The 21,795-nt window shown below is 23.9% G+C and overlaps 5 protein-coding genes across 5 annotated transcripts; 3 read left to right on the plus strand and 2 right to left on the minus strand.

Moving 5' to 3' along the window:
- Nucleotides 1-2,010: 2,010 nt before the first annotated feature.
- PmUG01_14047000 (asparagine-rich antigen, putative) lies at nt 2,011-5,715 on the plus strand (the record flags this gene model as incomplete). The annotated part of the gene is made up of 1 exon (XM_029008037.1): nt 2,011-5,715. The coding sequence occupies one exon, from the start codon at nt 2,011-2,013 to the stop codon at nt 5,713-5,715; it is 3,705 nt and encodes a 1,234-aa protein (XP_028864366.1).
- A 913-nt stretch (nt 5,716-6,628) lies between these two features.
- On the minus strand, nt 6,629-8,938 carry PmUG01_14047100 (conserved Plasmodium protein, unknown function; the record flags this gene model as incomplete). The annotated part of the gene is made up of 1 exon (XM_029008038.1): nt 6,629-8,938. The coding sequence occupies one exon, from the start codon at nt 8,936-8,938 to the stop codon at nt 6,629-6,631; it is 2,310 nt and encodes a 769-aa protein (XP_028864367.1).
- A 704-nt stretch (nt 8,939-9,642) lies between these two features.
- On the plus strand, nt 9,643-14,838 carry PmUG01_14047200 (WD repeat-containing protein, putative; the record flags this gene model as incomplete). The annotated part of the gene is made up of 9 exons (XM_029008039.1): nt 9,643-9,736; nt 9,871-9,972; nt 10,166-10,378; nt 10,486-10,765; nt 11,025-11,350; nt 11,615-13,747; nt 14,034-14,268; nt 14,415-14,555; nt 14,679-14,838. 9 exons carry the CDS (start codon nt 9,643-9,645, stop codon nt 14,836-14,838), a joined length of 3,684 nt encoding a protein of 1,227 aa, XP_028864368.1.
- A 1,283-nt stretch (nt 14,839-16,121) lies between these two features.
- On the plus strand, nt 16,122-17,210 carry PmUG01_14047300 (tetratricopeptide repeat family protein, putative; the record flags this gene model as incomplete). Its single annotated transcript, XM_029008040.1, has 1 exon — nt 16,122-17,210. The coding sequence occupies one exon, from the start codon at nt 16,122-16,124 to the stop codon at nt 17,208-17,210; it is 1,089 nt and encodes a 362-aa protein (XP_028864369.1).
- A 1,273-nt stretch (nt 17,211-18,483) lies between these two features.
- On the minus strand, nt 18,484-20,235 carry GAT (glycerol-3-phosphate 1-O-acyltransferase, putative; the record flags this gene model as incomplete). The annotated part of the gene is made up of 1 exon (XM_029008041.1): nt 18,484-20,235. The coding sequence occupies one exon, from the start codon at nt 20,233-20,235 to the stop codon at nt 18,484-18,486; it is 1,752 nt and encodes a 583-aa protein (XP_028864370.1).
- Between the last annotated feature and the right edge of the window lie 1,560 nt (nt 20,236-21,795).

The raw sequence follows: 21,795 nt of genomic DNA on the forward strand, positions 1-21,795 counted from the left end.
TTTGTATGGAAGAATAAATAAACATAGCAAAATTTCCCAAAATGGTATTCATGCGAAATGGTATAGAACATGAATATTTTTTTTAAAATAATTCCAATAAAATAATATAATGAAAAATGAAATAGTGAATACGAACAGTACTATTAAAAACATTAGTATACATTCTAACGCTATACAATTAGTCCATACACTTAAACATTATTTTACAAGTTAATGAAATATACATCATACAACTAAAAGGTGTTTAATCAGGAACATTGATTATATATCTATTTATATAAGTACAAGAATTAAATGTATATTTTTGCTTAATATTATTATTTAGAACCCTGAACACATTAATTCCTTCTAAAAATATATATAAATAAAAAAAAAAAAGTATGCAAAACAGTTTGACAACGATATTTTGACTTTATTAATAAATATACATATAATAATTATAATATGCAGATATTATAATATTCAAATTATGTATATAAACTTACATAATTGCCTTTATTGAGGTTTTTTTTTCTTTTTCTTTTCTCTTTCAAAAACCCATACAATATATAATAATTTCAAGTTTCTTGTTTAAAAAGGATAAAAAAGATTATTGCTATGGAGGAGAAATATATTATAATTTTTCTTTTTCATAAAATAAGCTCTTGTTTCCCATTTTATTTTATATTATTTATTTCCTTTTTATCACAAGGAAAAATTATAAATGAACATTATTAAGTCGTTTGCTCATCCCAACTTGAGCAATAATTTTCTTAAATTGCTAACAGTTAAAATACTATAGTTAATAACTTTTAATATCTGTATATTAATGTGAATTTAATATTAAGTTATACTTTTCAATATTTTATCATATTATGTTTTATTATATTATGATATGTCATTATATTTTTTTATAATTGAATTTAATTTTTATGTGGTTATTTATAATTGCAAATAGCAGTGTATTTATTTTTTATGTGGTTATATATTATTACAAACAGTAGTGTATTTATTTTTTATGTGGTTATATATTATTACATAAATTATTATACGATTTTGTTAAACATATGTAACTGTTTTATTGAACAATTGCATCATTTATCTATTTTCTGCTTTGTTCGGTTATATGTGAAAATATTTTTATTATTGTATTCATTATTGATGAAATATTCTTGGTCTATGGATTTTATTTTATTTTTTTTAATTTAAAAAATGCCTTATTTTTTATACATTATAATATTATTTCGTATGCTTACCTTTTTTTTGTTTTATTATATATACAAATTTATAATATGTGATATGTTTATTTTATTTTTTTTTTTTTTAATGTTCAATCTAAATTCTTTTTATTTATTATTCTTATACAACACTATTTTAATGCTTCCATTTTTTTATAATATCTTTTCATTTTATTGGAATGTCTTTCTCCTTTTTAATTGAAATTTTTTTTTAAAAAATATAATATTTTTTAATTTTGACTAGTCTAATTCTTTAACAGCTAAGTACAAGTATATGTTCATGTATAAATAAATGTATACATAATAACATTTGGATGTGTACATGTATATATACATATATTAAAAAAAATTGAGATAACGTATTATGAAGAATTCTTCCCAAATAAGTAAAATAAATAAATGAATAAATTGTATGTACAATTTAAACATATAATAAAGTATGTATTAATTTATTACAATTTTGAAGTATTTGTAATTACAACTTAAAATTAAGGACGTGCATATATATGCATATATATACATATATATATTTATATATATATATGTACATTAATATCTGTGAACATACACACATATATCCATACGCGTACACGAGTACTCATGAGTATAAAAATATATGCACATGCCAAAACATATATATACATATACACGTGTACATATTTTCATAGCTTATATGTAAAAAAGACAAGAACAATAAGAGATAACGAAAAAGTCGTTTTAATTTATTTAAAATGTTGAAATAGGCGAAAAAAAAAAAAAAAAAAATTAACAATAATAGTAATAATAATGAAATATGGACAGATATAATGAAGACAAGAACGACATAAATTTGAATTTTTTAAATTCCCTTAAAAGGGGTGATGAGAATGTGCACTCCAGAAATAAAAAAAGTAATTTTATTGAATTCCAATACGATAAGGTTGTAAATAATGTTTTAGGGTTATTTAAAAAGCAAAAGAAGCAAAGATTTCTGTCAACGTCATCTGCTTTACGCAATGACATGCATGAACAAATTTTAAGTTCTCGATTATTTTTAGATCTGCGTGAAGATAGGGAAATATTATTACATAAAATACTAAAGAAAATTAATATTTTAAATTTAATATATTTTCGTTTTTTAAAAGATGTTGACATTGAAGATGTTTTTGATTTGCATAAAGAATTATTTCCTGTTAAGTATCATGCAGATTTTTATTTTAGTATTTGCAATTTTGATGATAATAAAATAATAGATGATGATATTATAAAAATTACTGATAAGATTTCCAATTCATTACGAAATAATGTAAATAATAAAAGATACAGCAGCTGCAGTAATAATTATAATTGCAATGACACTGTTTCAAAAGGGATTAATAACAATAGGAGCTTCCATGGTAATATTAATGGCAATTGCAACAATACAAGCAATAACAGTAATGGAAGTAATAATGAGATGAATCAAAGCTATCATAACATTGATTATCCCCCTAGCAATTATGATTATACTAACATTCGTGATCATCTGAACAATCGATCTTATCATAACAGCAGGGGCAATGACCTAAATGATTCTGACCATATCAATATAAAGGGAGAAATAAAAAACTTAATAAATTCTAATTCAGCAGATAATTATATACATAGAATAAAAGTAAATAAAGTGGAGGAGACCAAGGCACTAAATGAACATTCGGATTATAATGATGATGACATGGATAATGATTTAAATAAAAAATTTATGAATTCAGAAGAATGTAATTCGTTAACTAATTCAGTAGATATGGATATTGGTGGAGAAAAAAAAATAAATAAAAAATGGAAGGAAGAAGAAATATTTTCATTAGGGGCCTTTTTACCCTTTTCGTTTATTGATTATGTTAATAGTGATTATATTACCAAAATGGTAAGAAATAAACCTATAGAAAATATTACTGAAAAAGAGATTTTACTGGATTACATAAAATTTATAGATGACACTAATAGCAGAATTAATAAGAACAAACGCTCTAATAATTCTCACGTAAAATATAATGATTATGAAAATGGTTCCTTTAAAAATATTCCAAAAAATAATTTATATCACATGGAAAAGGATAACCTAATTAATGAAAGGAAAAATGAAAATTTTATTAATAGTACTAATTACAAAGAAAATGAAAATCTGAATACTCAAAAATGTACGAAGATTGCATCCTCGAATGTGGATTCTATTGCGAACGGGGACAAGTGCAATTATCTTGAAATGAAATTGAAGGGAAATATAAATAACGAAGATAATTTAAAAAAAGAAAAAATGAATTTGTTTATTAATGGTAGTAGAACTTTTGGAAATAATAACTGCTACAATAATGATTTGTTGAAAAAGGATTATAAAAAAGAAGACAACATTGGTAAATATGAATCCACAGGGTATTGCAGAGAAAATGAGGAAAAAAACAATTATAATTATTGTGATAAAGAAAATCTTTTCATTTCTGACAAAAAGCAGAATAATAGATCAAATTATGACGATGTTAGAGATTATATTAATGAATATCTTAACAAATATCAAGGTAGTAATAATGAAATATATAATAATAATAATAGTAATATTCATGACATATACAATCAACTAAAGGAGAAAAGTATAATATATGAGGAGAGAAATGGCACAGATCAAGATAAACGTACAAATGGTGTGAAGGAAAATATGTGCTTAAATAAAGAAACGTTACTTTTATATAATCCTATTAAAAAAAATAAAATAAAAAAAGATTATTTAATCGGTAGCATATCGACTTTAATTAATTACCAAGATGTTAAAAATGAAAAGGATTTTATTAATATATATAATCATTTTAGAAAAAAATCCAATAATCTTAAAAAAGAGAAAAATTATTTAAAGTATATGTATGATACTTCTATAAATTTTTTAGATAATTATATTCCTTTAGACAAAAATGTTAATAATAATGGAAAGGATAAAAACAACATGTATACGTGCAATAATTGTAAAATTAATCAAAGAGTGGAAAAAGAACATAGAAATACAGAAGCTAAAATAAACGATAAAAAGGAAGCAATAAAATCATCGACATTCAATTTTATAACAAATAATGATCATATTAATAATTGTTGGGACAATTCGTTGGAAGGAAAAAAAAAAGAAAAACTTCTAAGTGTAAACAATGTTCTAGGTGATTTAAATATTCTGAAAATTCAAAATATAAATAAGGATATTTACTTTGAAAAAAAATTATATGAAGAAATTTATATGAATGAAAATATTAAAGATATAACAAAAAAATACATTAAAAAAAAAATTAATAGTGTTTACATATTAACAGTGGGAATAAGTGAATATTTTAGAGGTCTAAATTTAGCTTCCTATCTCATTGATTATACTTTGTTTTATTTTTATTTCATTATATATAGAATATTTTTGTATAATAATAAAATTTACTGTTACATAGATAATGATGCATTTTATAGTTTATCTAATAATTTAAAAGACGAATGTACAACAAATGATACGTTTGACGAGGGTATACTATCAGACAGTTCTATGGACGAGCTTTGCACAATTTTAAATGATGAAAAAGTTTTATCAGACATTGAAATGAAACATCATCGCTTTTGTCAATATGGAAAAGATATGGAAGAAGAAAAATTACACAGGAAAATGGAAAAAGTACAAAGAGAAAACCTAAAAAGCAGGGAATATAATAAAATGTGTGAAAAAACAAATGGAAATAAAGAAAATGAATTAATAAAGCAAATGGGGCATGTGTTAGGGAATCATTGTGATATTATTAATACAAATCTGTATAATAATATGACAAATGGAGTAGATATTACAAAGGGGGTAAGAAGTAAAGAAGAGACGTTAGGTAATATCAGTCCCTGTGATATCTCTGGTGAGGCTACTAAGGATCATTACAAATTACAAAATACAAATTTTTGCACAATTCAAAGAGATGATTTAAAGAATATGAATAATAGTACGAATAATGGTAACAAATGTAAAAATAAACGGAATAGAGAAAGATCAAAAAACTACAGCATATGCAACGGGGTAATAGGGGCATGCTATAAACAAATTATACTGAATGACTATTTACATTATTTGTATGATATTATTCATAATAAAAATTCAGAAATAATAACAAACGGAGAGATTCCAAAAAAAAAAAAAATTTCATACATTGTTAATTTCCCCCCATATAATAATCCTAGGTACTGCTCTGGCATAAATAGTAAAATTTTAGATTTCTTTTTAAATAACTTTTGTGCTCATAATTTAAAAGACAGACCTTTTTTTTACTTGAGAAATGTAAAAACCAAGAGGTCACATATCTATAATAATGATGAAGATGCATCAATTCCTTTATACATCTATTTGCATGTAATAGATTATAATAAAGCCGCTATAAATTTATACAATAAATTAAATTTTGATTACATTTACACGTATGAAAATTTTTATGATATAAACAAGATAACGTTTTCGTCATATTTGTATGCATACTTCTTTTAAATTAGGATACGTGTGCATGTGAGTTCGTGCGTTTGTTACCTATACCTACCTGTATATGTATATATATATATAGGTATAAATACGAAATACACTGTTTATGTAAATTTGCCGTAAGTAAATACAAAACAGGAGGAAAAAAGGTATTTTTTAAATATAGAATAATGAAGAAATATCTTTTCACTCCATGTAGGGCAAGTAAAAATTCTCGACATATAATTTGAAAGAAGTTACAATATAAAAAGAAATAATACAAAAAAGGTTTATTAGAAATTTTAATTAAAAGCTCATCAGAATTATTTGTTTGTGATTTTTATTATTATAATATTTTTTTAATATTATTCTGTCTCAAAAATAGCATATATACACATGTATATATACAGAAATGTACACATATATATATATATATATATATATATGTATCGCTTACATGCATTTGAGAATAAACCAACGTTTTACATTACTATATCTAAAATTGTTCCAAATAGGCATGTGAGTATTGTTGTAAAAACTGTTTTCTTTAAAATAAAAAGTGTTAAATGTTGTAATATAAGGCATATTACATATTTAAAAAAAAAAAAAAAAAAAGAAAAAAGAAAAAAGAAAAAAGAAAATATAACATTGAATGTACATATATAGAGTTGCATATAGACAAATAATGTGTGTCACCGTACACAAAAAAAAAAATTAATATTTAAAAAGGACAAAACCTTAAAAAGGAGTACTTTACTCCCCTGGAACACATAAAGAAAAAAAAAAAAAAAAAAGCAAAACAGCGAATAACACAATATAAAAGAGAACAAAATTAAAGAAAATGCTTTACAAGGAAAGGATATATATATATATATATATAAATAGATAATGCTACTTTGCAATAAGATGACGCAGAAAAAAATTATTTTTTTTAATTTATAATCTATACATATATATCCATTAATTCCAGCGGACCATGGAATTTACCTTTTTCATTCATGATGGTAGTACACTTTGAAAACTTTGTATGCCGCAAAATACAGTTCAAATATTTCAATTTTTCCTGTTCATTTTGACACTTTGTAAAAGAATCATGGCAAATTAAAATTTCATTAAATCCTTCTTTCTTTAGATGATTAATTTTATTCATTTCAAAATTTTTTTGAGAAACTTGTTCATACGATGGGTATAATTTCCAGCCATTTTTCCAATCTAGATATATTTTATGAAAAGGGTCACAGATATGTAAAATATATGGCCCATGAGTAAAAGTTATAAATTTGTAGTTTAACATTTTCATGTATTTTTTTAAAATATAAATTAATTTTTCTCCTTGCATATTCTTATTAAAAGTACATGAAATGTTTTTAACTTTTTGAAGAAAATTCTTGTAATCATTAGGAAAAAGACAATATATGCTTTTGAAATCGTGCTTTAGGTGCATTTCAATTATTTTTAAATTAAAAAATAATTTCTCCTTTTTGTAAGTACTCTCTGTCGTATCATCAACATAGTTTTCATTATATCTAATAAGTTCGCTCTTGTTGCGATATTCTTCCTCTGCATTTTCTAACGTGTCTTCTACTACTTCTCCTACTACTCCTTCTACTACTTCTACTGCTCCTTCCTCTTCTTCTTCCGTTATGCAAAAGTTTTCGTTTTTCAACTCACCATTTACTTCTTTTGTATATACATTACCATTCTTAAATTTTGCATTGACATTTCTAAAAGTTAGAAGATTATTATCCTTTAATGAATTTTTATCTAGACTAATTTCCATGATATTTTTTTTTTTTTTATTGTCTTCATATGTAAATGTATCAAAGTTTTCTATTAAATTGTTTATTACACTATCATCATTTGAAGCACTGAATTCATGCACATTGGTCTTTTTCGTACTCTCTTCCTTCACATTTTTATTTTTAAAATTGCTTGTTTTGAATAAACTTTTTTTCACTTTCATAAATTTATTTAAATATTTAAAAGTTAAGAATATATTTTTCTGAGATATAAGGTTGTACTGCACCATCTTTTTAAATAAATTAATTAGATGACTTATTTGATTAAAGCTTGCGATTTTTTTGGAATATATAACATTAATTTTAAAAAATAATTTTTCTGAACTTATAAATAAGGGGACAACTGGAATAACTTGGCATATGGCTTCACACGGTAATTGAGAAAGTTTACTAATTGTATTAATCAGTACTATTTTAACAAATATAGAATCTATATAATTTAAATAATAAGAGTTCATTAGTATCAAATATAAGTGATATGTCCTAATTTTTTTTACTCTTTTAATTATTTCAAAACATAAATTATTAAAATATCTTCCATTATAAAATTTACTTTTGTTATATCCATAAAAAAGTCTGCATAAGTAATGGTTGTTCAGAATATTTATATTTTGAAGAAAAAATATGGAAAGTATATTAAATATATTTTTTACATATTCATTGCACACAAACTCGTTATGTTCATAGTCCTTGTCAGATATGTTTGTGTAGATGAAGTGATCTTTCTCAAATAGATCACTCGTGCTAGTGTAACTATTACTATTGTAAGTTAGTTCGCTTTCTCCTGATTTTTTTGTTTCTCCTTTTTCTTCTTTTTTTCCTTTTATTTCCTTTTCAATCCCTATTACCCCCTTTCTCTTTACATTATTTATTGTCTTCTTTGAGAATAGATTACTCTCAGCAAATACACGTCCTTCACTACAATACATATTATTTCTTTCTTTATTTAAAACATTCTCCTTTATTTTGTCCAATCTTTCTTCATATTTTTTCTTTAAAAAAAAATAAGAATTAATGTAACAGATGTTTAAATAGACTTTCACTAAATCATGTATATCAAAAAAAGGATTTTTTGTGTTACCTTCTGTTTGATAACATTTCGAATTTAATATATTTTTTTCATTTTGATTAAAGTCCGTCGTGATGCAATTTATACTATTTATTACTTTAATTTGCAATTCTTGCATTATACTATTTAAAACGTCTAAATTTAACAATTTATTCTTGCTGCCATATCCTATATAATATAAAAATTCCCTATTATTTAAATTTTTTACATTAATTTGTTTAAAATTATCAAACTTTTCCTTTGGAAAAGAGAATTTTTCCCTACTTACATTACGTTCTCTTTCATTTTTATTAATAAAATTACTACTTTTATTACTTACTGTGCTGAAACAATTTTTTTCATTTCTTCTTCCTAATTTTCTCATTCTCACTTTTAAGACAAACATCTTGTTAATTTTCATTGCATCCACAGGTTAGTCATTCGTTTAGTGATAACTTGGCATGCACAGTACATATATGACATATACGCATAAACATATATTTATATATGTATATGTGTATGTATATATAACATTTAAGCATTTTTTATAATCTTATTTTTTCCCTTTATATGAGCTTTCCTTATCTTCATCTTAAATTGTTGCTCGGCAGTGTGAAAAAAAAAAAATTTTATGAATTTTTCACTTTCTCTTTTTTTTTTTTTTTTTTCGTGTGAATCTTGCCTATTCCACATATGAGAATATTAAAAATATCAAAAAATGTAGTGATGTTATTTTAAAAATAATGCGAATATTTTATTACTATTTCTATATGCATATTTGAGTGTTAGAAAAAGCGCAAAATTATAAAAACCACAGCTTTAACAATAGGTATTTTTATTACATTTTTCAGAATAAAATGTGTATATATGTATATATATATGTACGTATATAACACAATGGATTCAAAGTTGTTTTTATTACCATTTATATAGGGAATCCTGGAAATGCACAATATCTAGAACCTCATATCTGTAATATGAACGTGCATATATTTGCATGTGCATTGTAAGGATATTTATTGCAAAATATAGAAAATATATTGTACACGTGTTTCTATTATAATACACAACTGAGAACTCTATAAAACTTATCAACAATAATAAGTAACAATGGAAGAAGGTTTGAGCACTATTAAAAAAATTAAAAGCAATATGAGCAAAATTTGCTTTAACAAGTCGAATAAGCTGAATGCTGATTTTAAAGGTAAACACATATAAGTATATATATAAATAGTGTTATAAATAGTATATGAAACTTTTTAACAAAAAATATCTTCAAAATGAATAAACAAGAAAAAAAATTTTACAGTAACTTTATATGTCTTTCTTACTTTGAAGATGATCATATTGAGATAATCTTAGATAACAAAAACATAACACCAAAGCCGATATATTTCAGTTTTCAAGAAACGGAAACAAAGAAATCGTTTGATCAAATTGGTGAGAGCCACATAAGCATCTGATGAAATAGGGGTGTGCTTCTTATGTGAACACATGCATAAAAGTTATTTCCTCCACCTCCTATTTCTTTCTTTTAATAAGAAAAAGGTTTTGTTAGAAAATTAGGCAAATACGTACGTATATATATATATATATATATATATATTTATATAACCTCTCTTCCCTTCACTAGACCATTTACTAAAACATTTTGATGATAAAAATGAGGGAGACACCAAAAAAGATGGTATAACAGAATCATACGATCATGAAAAAATAAGGGGCATATTAGACGAAAATTTAAAAATATCACTAGAAAAAAAAAAGTATATACATAGAGATGTAAAACTAAGAAGCCCATTAAAATACGTTCAAGATGAAAAAGATATTTTAGAATCTTATGATGGTAAAATTATATCGTCAATTTTATTGTACATTTGTTGTAGTTCTTTTTTTTTTTTTTTTTTTGCTTCTTCAACCTTTCATATTTATTCTCCTATATATATTATTCAGAAATTTTATTAAGCGAAACAGAAACAATAACTCTATTAAATATACCAAATGTAATAAATGATATAGAAGAAGAAAAATTGATAATTGAAGAAAAAAATAAAAGATATGAAAAATTATTAAATAATGATGAGAATAATTACATAAATAAGTCAATGCAAACTTTAAATGTATTCAGAAAAAATAAGGATGTGTATGTTTCTACTATTAGCAAGCAAAATAGAAGCTCCCAAACGAATTTATATGAATTGTACAAATTATCCATACGAAACCCTTCAGACATGTTAAATTATAAGAAATAAAAAAAAAAAAAAAAAAATTAAACATTTAAATAGTTAAACACATAAATGAATTAGTCACTTTAAAGGTGTGTGTAGTAACAGCTGTAATTCTAGCATAAGTTCGCTTCTTTTATGCTAATTCATGGTTATATATTCTAACGCAGTTTTGTTCATTTCTGGATATGCATACCTATATACATATATATATATACACTTATATGTATAATATGGGTATGTGCGTCTATTTGTTCCCTCGTACAGATCAGAATTATTGCACAAAAAATTCATAAAATATAGAAACAAAAAGTTGAAAAAGATAATGGATGAATATGGAGACTCCTTAAACATTAACGAACGAATAATTTTAAAAAAGAACATGTGGGTTCAAGTAGTTGACAAAAATGTTGTTGATAACAAACATACAACAATCATACCGAAATCTTTTTATAAATCTAAAAAGAATAACACCTCCCTTTTTAATACACTGTTCTTAACAAAAAACATGTCTCGAACATTATCAAATAAAAGCAGAACATTCAGAACTAAGAACAGATTTAAAAACATGAAAACGATGAAATTTTTAACAAGTAACTTTTTTATTCCCCCCTCCCCTTCTTTTTTATTATTCTTTTTGTACTAGCTACAAAGAGAAAAGTAGTGAAATTAATCTAAAAGTTATATACACTTAGAGTTTAATAAACTTCCTAAATGTTTTTTAGTATTGTGGAACTACTTACAAAAAAATAAGAAAATAGAGCAAAATGTGTGTTTATCTACATACAAAACTCTTTCCTTACCCTTCCCCATTTATATATTTTTCGTACCCTTTCTTTCATGTTACTCTTTTAAAGGTAGTTTTAGCGAAGATGAATATTTAATTAAGTCAATAATTAAAAAGAAAAAAGAGCAGAATGATAATACAGAGGAAGGTCAAGAATATATAGAAGACTCAAGTGTTATGCCATGGCAAATAAATAATCCAAAAAAAAATTTTAATAAAACAAGTTTTGTACAAATATTAAAAACTATTGAAAAACATATAGTACAAAACATTTATTCTTATGAGCAAATGATTTATAAAAACATTAACGTAAATTATTTATCAACAAAAAGAAAAGATAACACCATAAAGATGTTCGACGGGGAAAATTATGATGCTCTTACCAATCCAAATATTAACTATAAAAAAAAAAAAATTATTGTAAAAATTAAGATTAAAAATAATTTTAAAAAGTTAATAAATTTTCATTTAATTAACAAGGATACTGATACAATTAATGAAGCTAGAAATTCTGGAAGGGACATAAATGAAAGAAGTGATAATAATTTGGTTGTTTTTCTCAATAATAATTTAAGTGACATGGATTATACTAATCTACTAAAAGAACGTTTAGATATTTTATCAAAGAGAAAAAAAAAAAAAATTAATAAAGAAATTTTATCTAACAAATTAAGGAAAGAAATCAGAAAGAGAATTAAAAAAAAAAAAAAAAAGGAAAAAACTACAGACAAGAAGGAGGATTCTAGCACAAATCTACACATGCAGAATGTAAGTGATCAGAATAAAAATTCGGATAATAAAAAAGAATTAACCATAGAAATAGGAATAGAAGGTGAGAATAAACCTGAAAAAGATCATCAAATATTAGATATTATAACAAATGAAGAGAGCAAAGAAGATAAGATAAATAAAATAAATACGTTAATCATAGATGATGTTTTAAAAAATAATTGTAATGAAGAAAAAAAAAAACAAATTTCAGTAAAAGAAAATATAGAGAAAAAAAGAATATCATATGTAATAAAAAAGAAAGAAAAATTTTCATCTATAAATGGTAATAGAATAAAAATAAGTACTGAAGTTAAGCAAGATGATTACTCATCTAAGTATAACTATGACAATGATGACATAGTATATTATAAGCAGAATGGAGAATATAATGAAAACAGGGAAAACAATATGCTATATAATTCGAAAGTAAAAAAATATATAAAGAATATATCAATAGATAAACTGTTTCAGTTTCATTATAAAAATTTAGAGAAAATAGTAACATCAATAGATACAAATAAGTTCTATCAAGATTACATAACAGCTAGCTATTCTAACACTTTAGATATTGGTAGTTTTCAAAATAGTAAGGGAAATATTGCTATATTTAGTTTCCTCAATCCAACATACCCATTAAAATTATATAACTTAAATACGAGTGTTATGAAAATTAAATATTCTAATATTAATCCTAATATTTTAGTAGCTGCATTGTGTAATGGGCATATTGATATTTACGATATTAGAAATAGTGATAAGTCTCCTGTTCTGAAATCAACAACAATAAAAAATTATTATGAAAACTGTTTTGAACCTATTTACGATTTCTCTTTTAAAAATAGTTTTGCTACCAATAATACATTAGAAAGCGTTTTTTATTCAGCACATGAAAATGGGTTTGTATATCAATGGAACATAGAAAAAGAATTAAAAAATAAAGAAATTTTGTATTTAAAAAATAAAAAAAATGATTTATATCAAGATTTATCATCTGTATTTGAAAATAAAAATCATGCGAATAAACCATTTAATTCGTCCATAACATGTATCGATATAGATAACTATATGCACCATGATCAAGATTTTATTATGAGCAATATAGGGAAAGACTCTTCGAACAATTTAAATGAAAAGGGAAAACTTTATGACCACCTTACTGAGAATTGTGCAAATAGGAAAAATCAGGAATCAGTAGATGAACAGAAACAAATAGTTAATCATGTGTGTGAAGGGATAAATAATAAAGCAGAGAACACTGTAGCAATGAATGATATAGATGTGAATAATATAGCAGATCATAAGAGTAATGATGTGGTGGAAAAGTATACTAAACAGATATCAAAGGAAGAAGAGTTACTGAATCACTATAAGAACATCACGGAAAATATTATTGACAAGAAAATCAAACCGACGCATTCGTACTACTACCTAGGTTAGTGCATATCATACTTGTAGAAGTGCCCACAGACATACATACATAAATACGTACATAAATACGTACATAAATACATACATATATATATATATATATATACATGTGTGTACGTATAAAGCATTTTAAATACATTTTTATGGTACATTTCTTTATTTATATATTTAATATTTTAAACATGTTGCAAAAATATATTCATAATAGCAACGCATTTATACAAAGAACATGCACCTATGGTGGGGACATTTGGAATGTACTACATTATTTTTGCTTTTCACAAAATTAGGTACAAAGAATGGCATAATATACAGGTGTAATAGCTGCTATCAAAAATCCTATTTAAATTATTATGTTGCACATTTTGGTACTGTTAATAAAATTAAAATAAATAAATTTGATCATGATATTTTTCTAAGTGCTGGAGATGACTGCACAGTAAAGTTATGGAGTAAGTTCTGCAATAATCAAATTACAACATTTAAATCGAAGAATTCCTTTTCCTCAATCAACGATATATTATGGTAATTCAAAAATGCATACTAATAATGAAAAAAAAAAAAAAATATATAGATAAATAAATGTACATATAAATGTTTATGTATATATATATATATATATATATATATATATATATATATATATATGCACCTTTTTCTTGACGGTTCAGGTTACCTAATAATTCTACATCCTTTATCTGCTGCTCTGATGACGGCAGGGTAGAATTATGGGACTTCGATTTTTTTTCAAAGGACCCTTTAATTATTTTCTACCCTAATCCTGTCGAGTCATCAAGAATTATATCCCTAAAGTATGAACATTACTATTGCATTAAGTTAATGTGTATAAATATAAATATATATATACATATATATATGTACGCACGTTTCAGTTTTTGCCTATATATTTTTACACTCCTTTTCTTCCTCTTAAGAATGTTCAACAAAAATGACATATTGCTGTGTGGAGACAACTTAGCAAATGTATCGATGACGAAAATAAAAAATTTGTTTAACCCAGAATTAGATGACTATGAACAAAAGATGAAGTTAACAAATTGTCTAAAAAATTTAGATACCTATGACTATTTCTAAATATATATATATATATATATATACATACATACATACATACATATATATTCTCATTTGTTTTTATTTAAGCTAAATAGCTTTTGTCAAATTTGGTTTAGCATGGGTGGCCTTTATTTTAACGCATATACCTTTTTAATATATCTATTATTACATTTAATAGCAAGTTTTTTTATTATATCACCTTTATCCAAATCGTTTAGCATAATTTCATATCTTGATTAGCAAGCACTTGTATTATGTTTAATTAAATATGTAATTATTACTGCAAACATGTAAAAACTTATTTTTACGAAACATTTTTTTCTAACGTAAACTGTAAAGCGCCGTTATTTAAGCATATTAATAATAGTATGTACATGTATATATAAATATATATATATGTGAATTCATCTTTTGGTTCACGGTCGTCTTACGATCAAGTTCCTCAATGGTATGTTAACAAAAAAAAAAAAAAAAAAAAAAAAAAAACCTTTTGTTAACGTTTGAAAGAATAATACCGTTTTTGGTAGTTTCCACAATATTAAATTATAGTCTCTTAATTCTTAGAAAATAGGTAAAATTTTGAATTAAAAACTTACTAAAAATAATATCAAAAATATTAAATAAGTTAATAAATATCTCCTGGAAAAATATTATAAGCTCTATTTGTTTTTTGTGAAAAGCGTATTTATTTAAAAAAAAAAAAAAAAAAAAAAATATGAACCAAATGTTGGGCTAAAAAGTTGTGAAATATAAATAAGTGTGCGTTATTTTCGTATTTTTATATTTACTTATATATTATTTTGATTATATTATAACACTGTAACTCTTTAATTGCACACACCAATTTAACTTGCTGTGTTAAGTATATACATACATTATTGACACATTTTTTAAGTTATAATTATTCTTCGCTCTTTTTATGTGAACGCATTTTTTGCGCAAGTAATACATATAACTTTAGTATAGAAAAATATAAACAATAATGTATAAAGCATAGAGTTGGACTAAAACGTGCAATATGAATAATAGGCATATATAAATCACGTATGATAAGAGTGTTTTTTTATTTTTCAAGCTGTTGCAAAAGTTAAGAAGGATGTGAAGTATAACTTTGTAAAAAGTAGGGGAAATAAATTAATATTGTGACTGTAAGGGCGTTATATGTGTTTTTTGTGCCCAATTATTTTGGATATGTTAAATATTTTAATTAATGACAAATAAAGATTTGAAAGGAAAATAAAAGATAAAATAAACAAATGTTTTTTTTAAAAAAAAAAATATATAAAAAAAAGGCATAAAATATGGATTTATGTAAGAAACGTACTAAGTTGAATAGTATAAATAATTTGGAAAGGTCTAATATAAAATTTAATGATAGTAAGAAAAAAGATGGTAATATAAAGGTTAATAAAAACGATAATATTAGTAAAAACGATAATATTAGTAAAAACGATAATATTAGTAAAAATGATAATATTAGTAAAAATGATAATATTAGTAAAAATGATAATATTAGTAAAAATGATAATATTAGTAAAAATGATAATAAAAATATAAATCATAATATATTTACTAATGAAGGGAATATGTTGTCAAGAACCTACTTAAAGCAGGGACACATACCATATAAAAAGGAGAGTAGTAAAAATTACATAAATAAAGAAAAAGACAAAAATATTAACTTAGAAAATGAATATGTAATAGCAGATGAAGAAAATAATAATAAGTTTTTAAAAGATATAACGAATGCAAAATTTTCCGATGATGAAAAACAAACGAAGGATGATGCAAATGAAAAATACAATAGAGGAGATTATGAAGGAGCACTAAAAATATGGGAAAGGGGGCTAAGGACTATAAATTATGTTTTATCAAAAAAAGAAGAACTAAGTAAGGAACGATTAGAGGCATTCAATACCTTACACTCCACATACTGTAGCAATATTGCTCAAGGTTATATGAAGCTAAATAAGTATTCAGAATGTGTTAAATATTCATTATTAGCTCAAGAAAATGATAAAAAAAATATTAAAATTTATTTTAGACTAGCTAAAGGATATTTTATGTTAGGAGAATACAATAAATCAATAGAAGTGTTAAATGAAGGAATTAAAATTAATAAAGACACTTCTTTAATTAATTTATTAATGTTAGTAAAAAGAAAAAGACAAACTCATTTAGAAAAAGAAAAACATATGATGAAATATATTTTTCAAAATCTTAAGGAAAAGCCATTCATTAATGATGAGAATCATATCAGTTCTTTCTTTAAAGCTATTTATTCGTTATTATCTCCGCTGCTGATGCTTATTTATGCGTTCTTTATAAAGTCGTCCAACCTGTTGGTTAGTATTATGAGCAAATGTAAAGTGAAGAGGAAGTCAAAATAAGCAAAGGAGAGAAGAAGTAAAAGGAGTAGATATGATGGGGTCTATGATATTAGGAAGATGGAATAAAGCAAACTGGATAGCATATATTTAATAACACACATATAATTAGGTAGATATAATTAAGCATATATAATTAAGTAGATATTATTACCTAAAAAGATTATCATAAATAGTGCGCATATATTATTACAGGTTGTATAAAATAGAAAAAGCGCACACATACATCCTTGTATATACATAGAACAAGAACACCACGATGAAAGGTTTATACGATAAACCGTTTATAAATCATCTAACAGTTTTGTAAATCTTTTAGAATCATTTTTTTATGAACGTAGCGTAAATTGTATTTCTCTTTATTCGTTCTACATTTCTTTTTTTTTTTTTTTTGTTTAATAGAAAAAATATATACACTCCCTTAACCTGTATTTCTTGTTTTATACACTTTTTTTAAAGTATAAACCAAAATTTATATTCTTTTTCTCTTAAAAATATTTAGAAGTTTAAACGAAAAAATTGCAGCTTGGGAGAAATTAAGTATAAATTTTGAATAAAAAAAAATTCATGTCATTTAAAAATGGTTATATACTTCATATATTAAGCGTTATCCCTAATAACACTTACTTATAAATATGTATATATATACATATATAATACATATACGTATACATAAATGGATATATTTTGTGTATCATTATATATAATAAGTTATTTTCCAATTCATGTGCACTATATAAATATAAATATTAAAAAGTTAAAAAAAGAGAACAAAAAACAAAAAACAAATGAATAATTTTTAAATACATGCTTATAACTTAAAAGGTAAGCATAAGCTAAAAAAAAAAATTTTTTCGACATAAAAAAATATTTGCGTAAGGTGTAAGTTCTTTAATCGGTGTAATTACATGTATAATAATTATAAATAAATATATACATATGTATATATGTAAGTATGCGCGTGTATACATAATTATTTTAAATTAACAAAAATAATAAAAATCATATCTGCATATAAGGCATAAGGCATAATAATTTTACTTTGATATTATATGGTAAGCAAATAATATATTTTAAAATATACGCTTAACGCAAAAGGAGGTTGTAGGTTAACATATAGAAATAAAAATACAAACATACGTAAAAGAATTATATATACGGTATAAAAATATTGCACATGCACATGCAACTTTGGTATATAAGTAATTTTGCTTTATGACTGTCTTAATTGTTTACCGTCTTGTAGCCCCCTTTTGCTTATTTCCATTTACACGTTTTATAGAATTTCTTCTTTATATTCTAACTGTGAGCACTGTAAAATTGGAACCCACTCATCTTTTCCCCGTATCAATCTCTTTGTGTCTGCATCAACAACAAATTTTGGAATATTTCTATACAGTTGCTCCAGAAAATCGTCAGATACATTGGGACCTAACTTTGAAACAACATTACGAACTTTCAGTTGAAGTTCATGCCTTGTACTTATTAATTCTCTTTCATTATCTCTCCATACATTAATTTTTCCACATATTACTTTTAAAAGTATTTTCATTTGTCTTAATAGAACAGGTATTTGTGCTGCATAATTTAAATTGATATAATAACAAATAGGTAACATGCACATACTTAAAATTATAAAAAGAATTCTCTTTAACCACGACTGGTAAAGATAAAAACTAAATATTAAACCATACATAATATTAAAAGTTGGTAATAATACTAATAATACTAAAACTTTATAACTAGCTACAACATCACCACCTTGTATTTTTACTGTACTATTTTTTAAAGCAGCTTCTCTATGTTTTTCTGCTAAATATATAGAAATACAAACTAAGGGTAACCAAAGGAGAGAAAAAGTCATACCAAAAATTACACAAAATATTAAACTACCAATCTGTTCAATAAATTTTAATGTTGCAGATGAAGTAGATTGTTTAAGCATCCACACTTCATCATCATTAATCTTGTTTGATTCCAGTAATTTTTCATAGCATTGTAATTCATAACTTAATTGTACAATTTCTTTAGAATTTCCAAATTTCCAAAACATTTTACAAAAGAGTTGTAAATTATTAAAAATTTTATTTTTTGATATTGTCATTCTTTCTGGTGTATATAAACTAACACATAATTCTATGCATCTACTAGTTTGATGATCTTTAGACGTCAGAATACAGCTTCTCATACCTTCTTCAATTTTTGCTAGCAGTTTAGAAATTGCTTCTCTATTATTTTTATTATAATCTTTACATAAATCTTGTGAAACTATAATTGCATTTCCATAAAATAAAGTTACACAACCTTGTAACTGATATAATTTAGAATAAGATAAACCAACAGGTATAATAGAAACATCTTCAATACCATCAGCTAATGCGCATAAGGTCATAATAGCAACACCTGGTTTTAATGGAAGTAAATTTGTTCTATCATGTGATCCACCTTCTGGGAATATTCCAATAGTATCTCCATTTTTTAAGCTATTTGTTACTAAATTATATACTTCTGATTGATTTATTTTGGGTATAATTTTAAAAGTTACTCCATTTTTTTTATCTTCACATTCGATATTTATAGCATCTTGAATGACTAAATCAGTTTCAGATTCAATTTTCGTAACTGAAAAAATTCTATTTTGTGTCATTAATTTATCTCCAATTTGTACATCTAATTTAAATCTTGTGTTTATCCCTTTAATTTTTGTGTCACCTTTAGACCAATATATATGACCAATACCTTTAAATTTTAAATCTTCTGGTCTTTTTACACTTATGCATCCAATTATTTTAGCTAATTTTCCAATAATTGCTCTTCTCATAGATTTTTCGGCAATTATAAATTTTACTTGCCTTGGAATACTTGCTACTAACATACATGCATCAATAAATTGATTGTTATGATTACCAACAAATATAACAGATCCATATAAGGGTACATTCTCTGGGTTTATTATATTCACATCCCCGAAAAGGGAGCTTATAATTGCTTTACTTAGCCATCTTATTAGAACGTATAGATTTTGCATTCTTAAACTTCGGAAAGGTGAAGAAATGACAGGAAAAAGTTATAAAATAAAAACAGTGGGAACAGGGGAAAATGTGAAAATGTAAAAACAGTTTTAAAAATACATAAAGCGAAGAAGGAAAAAAATAAAAAAAAAGAAAAGAAAATAGTAAAATTAAAAAAATAGTGCAAGGAGGGAGGGGGGGAGAAGTTATAAAATGATACGAATAAAAAATTTAAGGAGGGTAAAAAATAAGAAAACGAAGATTGTATAAAAAGAATTTATAATCGAACATATATGAAAAGTGTAAAAAAAAAAATTATGCTGCAAAAAAAAAAAAAAAATAATAGAATAATAATAAAATAAAAATAAAACAAAGGAAAAATTTAAATGTTAAAAAGTTTACCATTTAGCATTATTAATGAATCATATTTAGAAATTATATATATATATATAATTATTTTAATATCAAAGGAAATTATTATTTTTTTTAATTAAAATATAAAGTACAATTAAGATGTCCTCACAAAATACATATGCTTTGTGTACTGTAAATATTAGGAAGTTGATAAGAATTTTCATTTTTCATAATATAATGTAAAATAAATATTAGCTAAATATATTAAAAACACAATATATTATATGTTATATTATTTATATGTATAGGTTAACATAATTTGAAATACTATTTAATCCTTATAAGTTCATGTTTTAAAAAAAAAAAATCATACATTTTGCTACATATATATAATGTACTTTAGGTTGTTTTATGCAAATCAACCAATAAATATAACAATATATATAAAAAAAAATATGTATATTGAGTTCAATGTTTAATTAATTTAATATAATCTTCCTACGCGTAAGAATGGATTATTTTCGACAAAAATGAGTATTAACTTTTTCTCTTTGGTATATAAAGTTCCATGATGTAATTTAATGTGATATCAATGTGTATTTTGCATTAGTTTATGGTTTAAGTAAGCATAAAATAGTAAAAAAATGTTTACGTAACAACTGCTTCTTTTTGTTTTGCATACAGTTTTGGAATCTTCCCAACTCTTTTAATTGAATATACACATGAGTGTATTTTGAGGAGGATTTTTGCCTATTCGAGTTATATATACTTACACATTAGTGTACCCATGTGTATAAATATATATAAATAAATAAATAAATATATATATATATATGTATAAAAATACGCACACGGTTCTTCCGTTTTGTCGTTTTTATATTTTGCCATATTCGTATCATATCGGTGGGGTTATAAATTTTAAAAGGGTATAAAGGAAAAAACTCTAAAGAGAAGCCCAAATGAAATATTGGAGAAAAACGAACTAAGGGAAAGAATAAAATGAAACAATTTAAAAAAAAAAAAAAAAAAAATTCAGAAAAAGGATGTTTATATACATATGATATTATAAAAATAAAAAATAGAACTCTTGTAAATTACTCTGCAATTTAGTGTGAACACATTTTAGAACAAAACACTTTCCAATTTTGTTCTCCATTAAGTACACTTAAAAAGTGATGTGAAAAAATTATATGTGATTTATGCACCAAAAAAAATGAGAATTA

Source organism: Plasmodium malariae (genome assembly GCF_900090045.1).
Source record: "Plasmodium malariae genome assembly, chromosome: 14".
In the NCBI taxonomy this organism is placed as follows: Eukaryota; Apicomplexa; class Aconoidasida; order Haemosporida; family Plasmodiidae; genus Plasmodium; species Plasmodium malariae.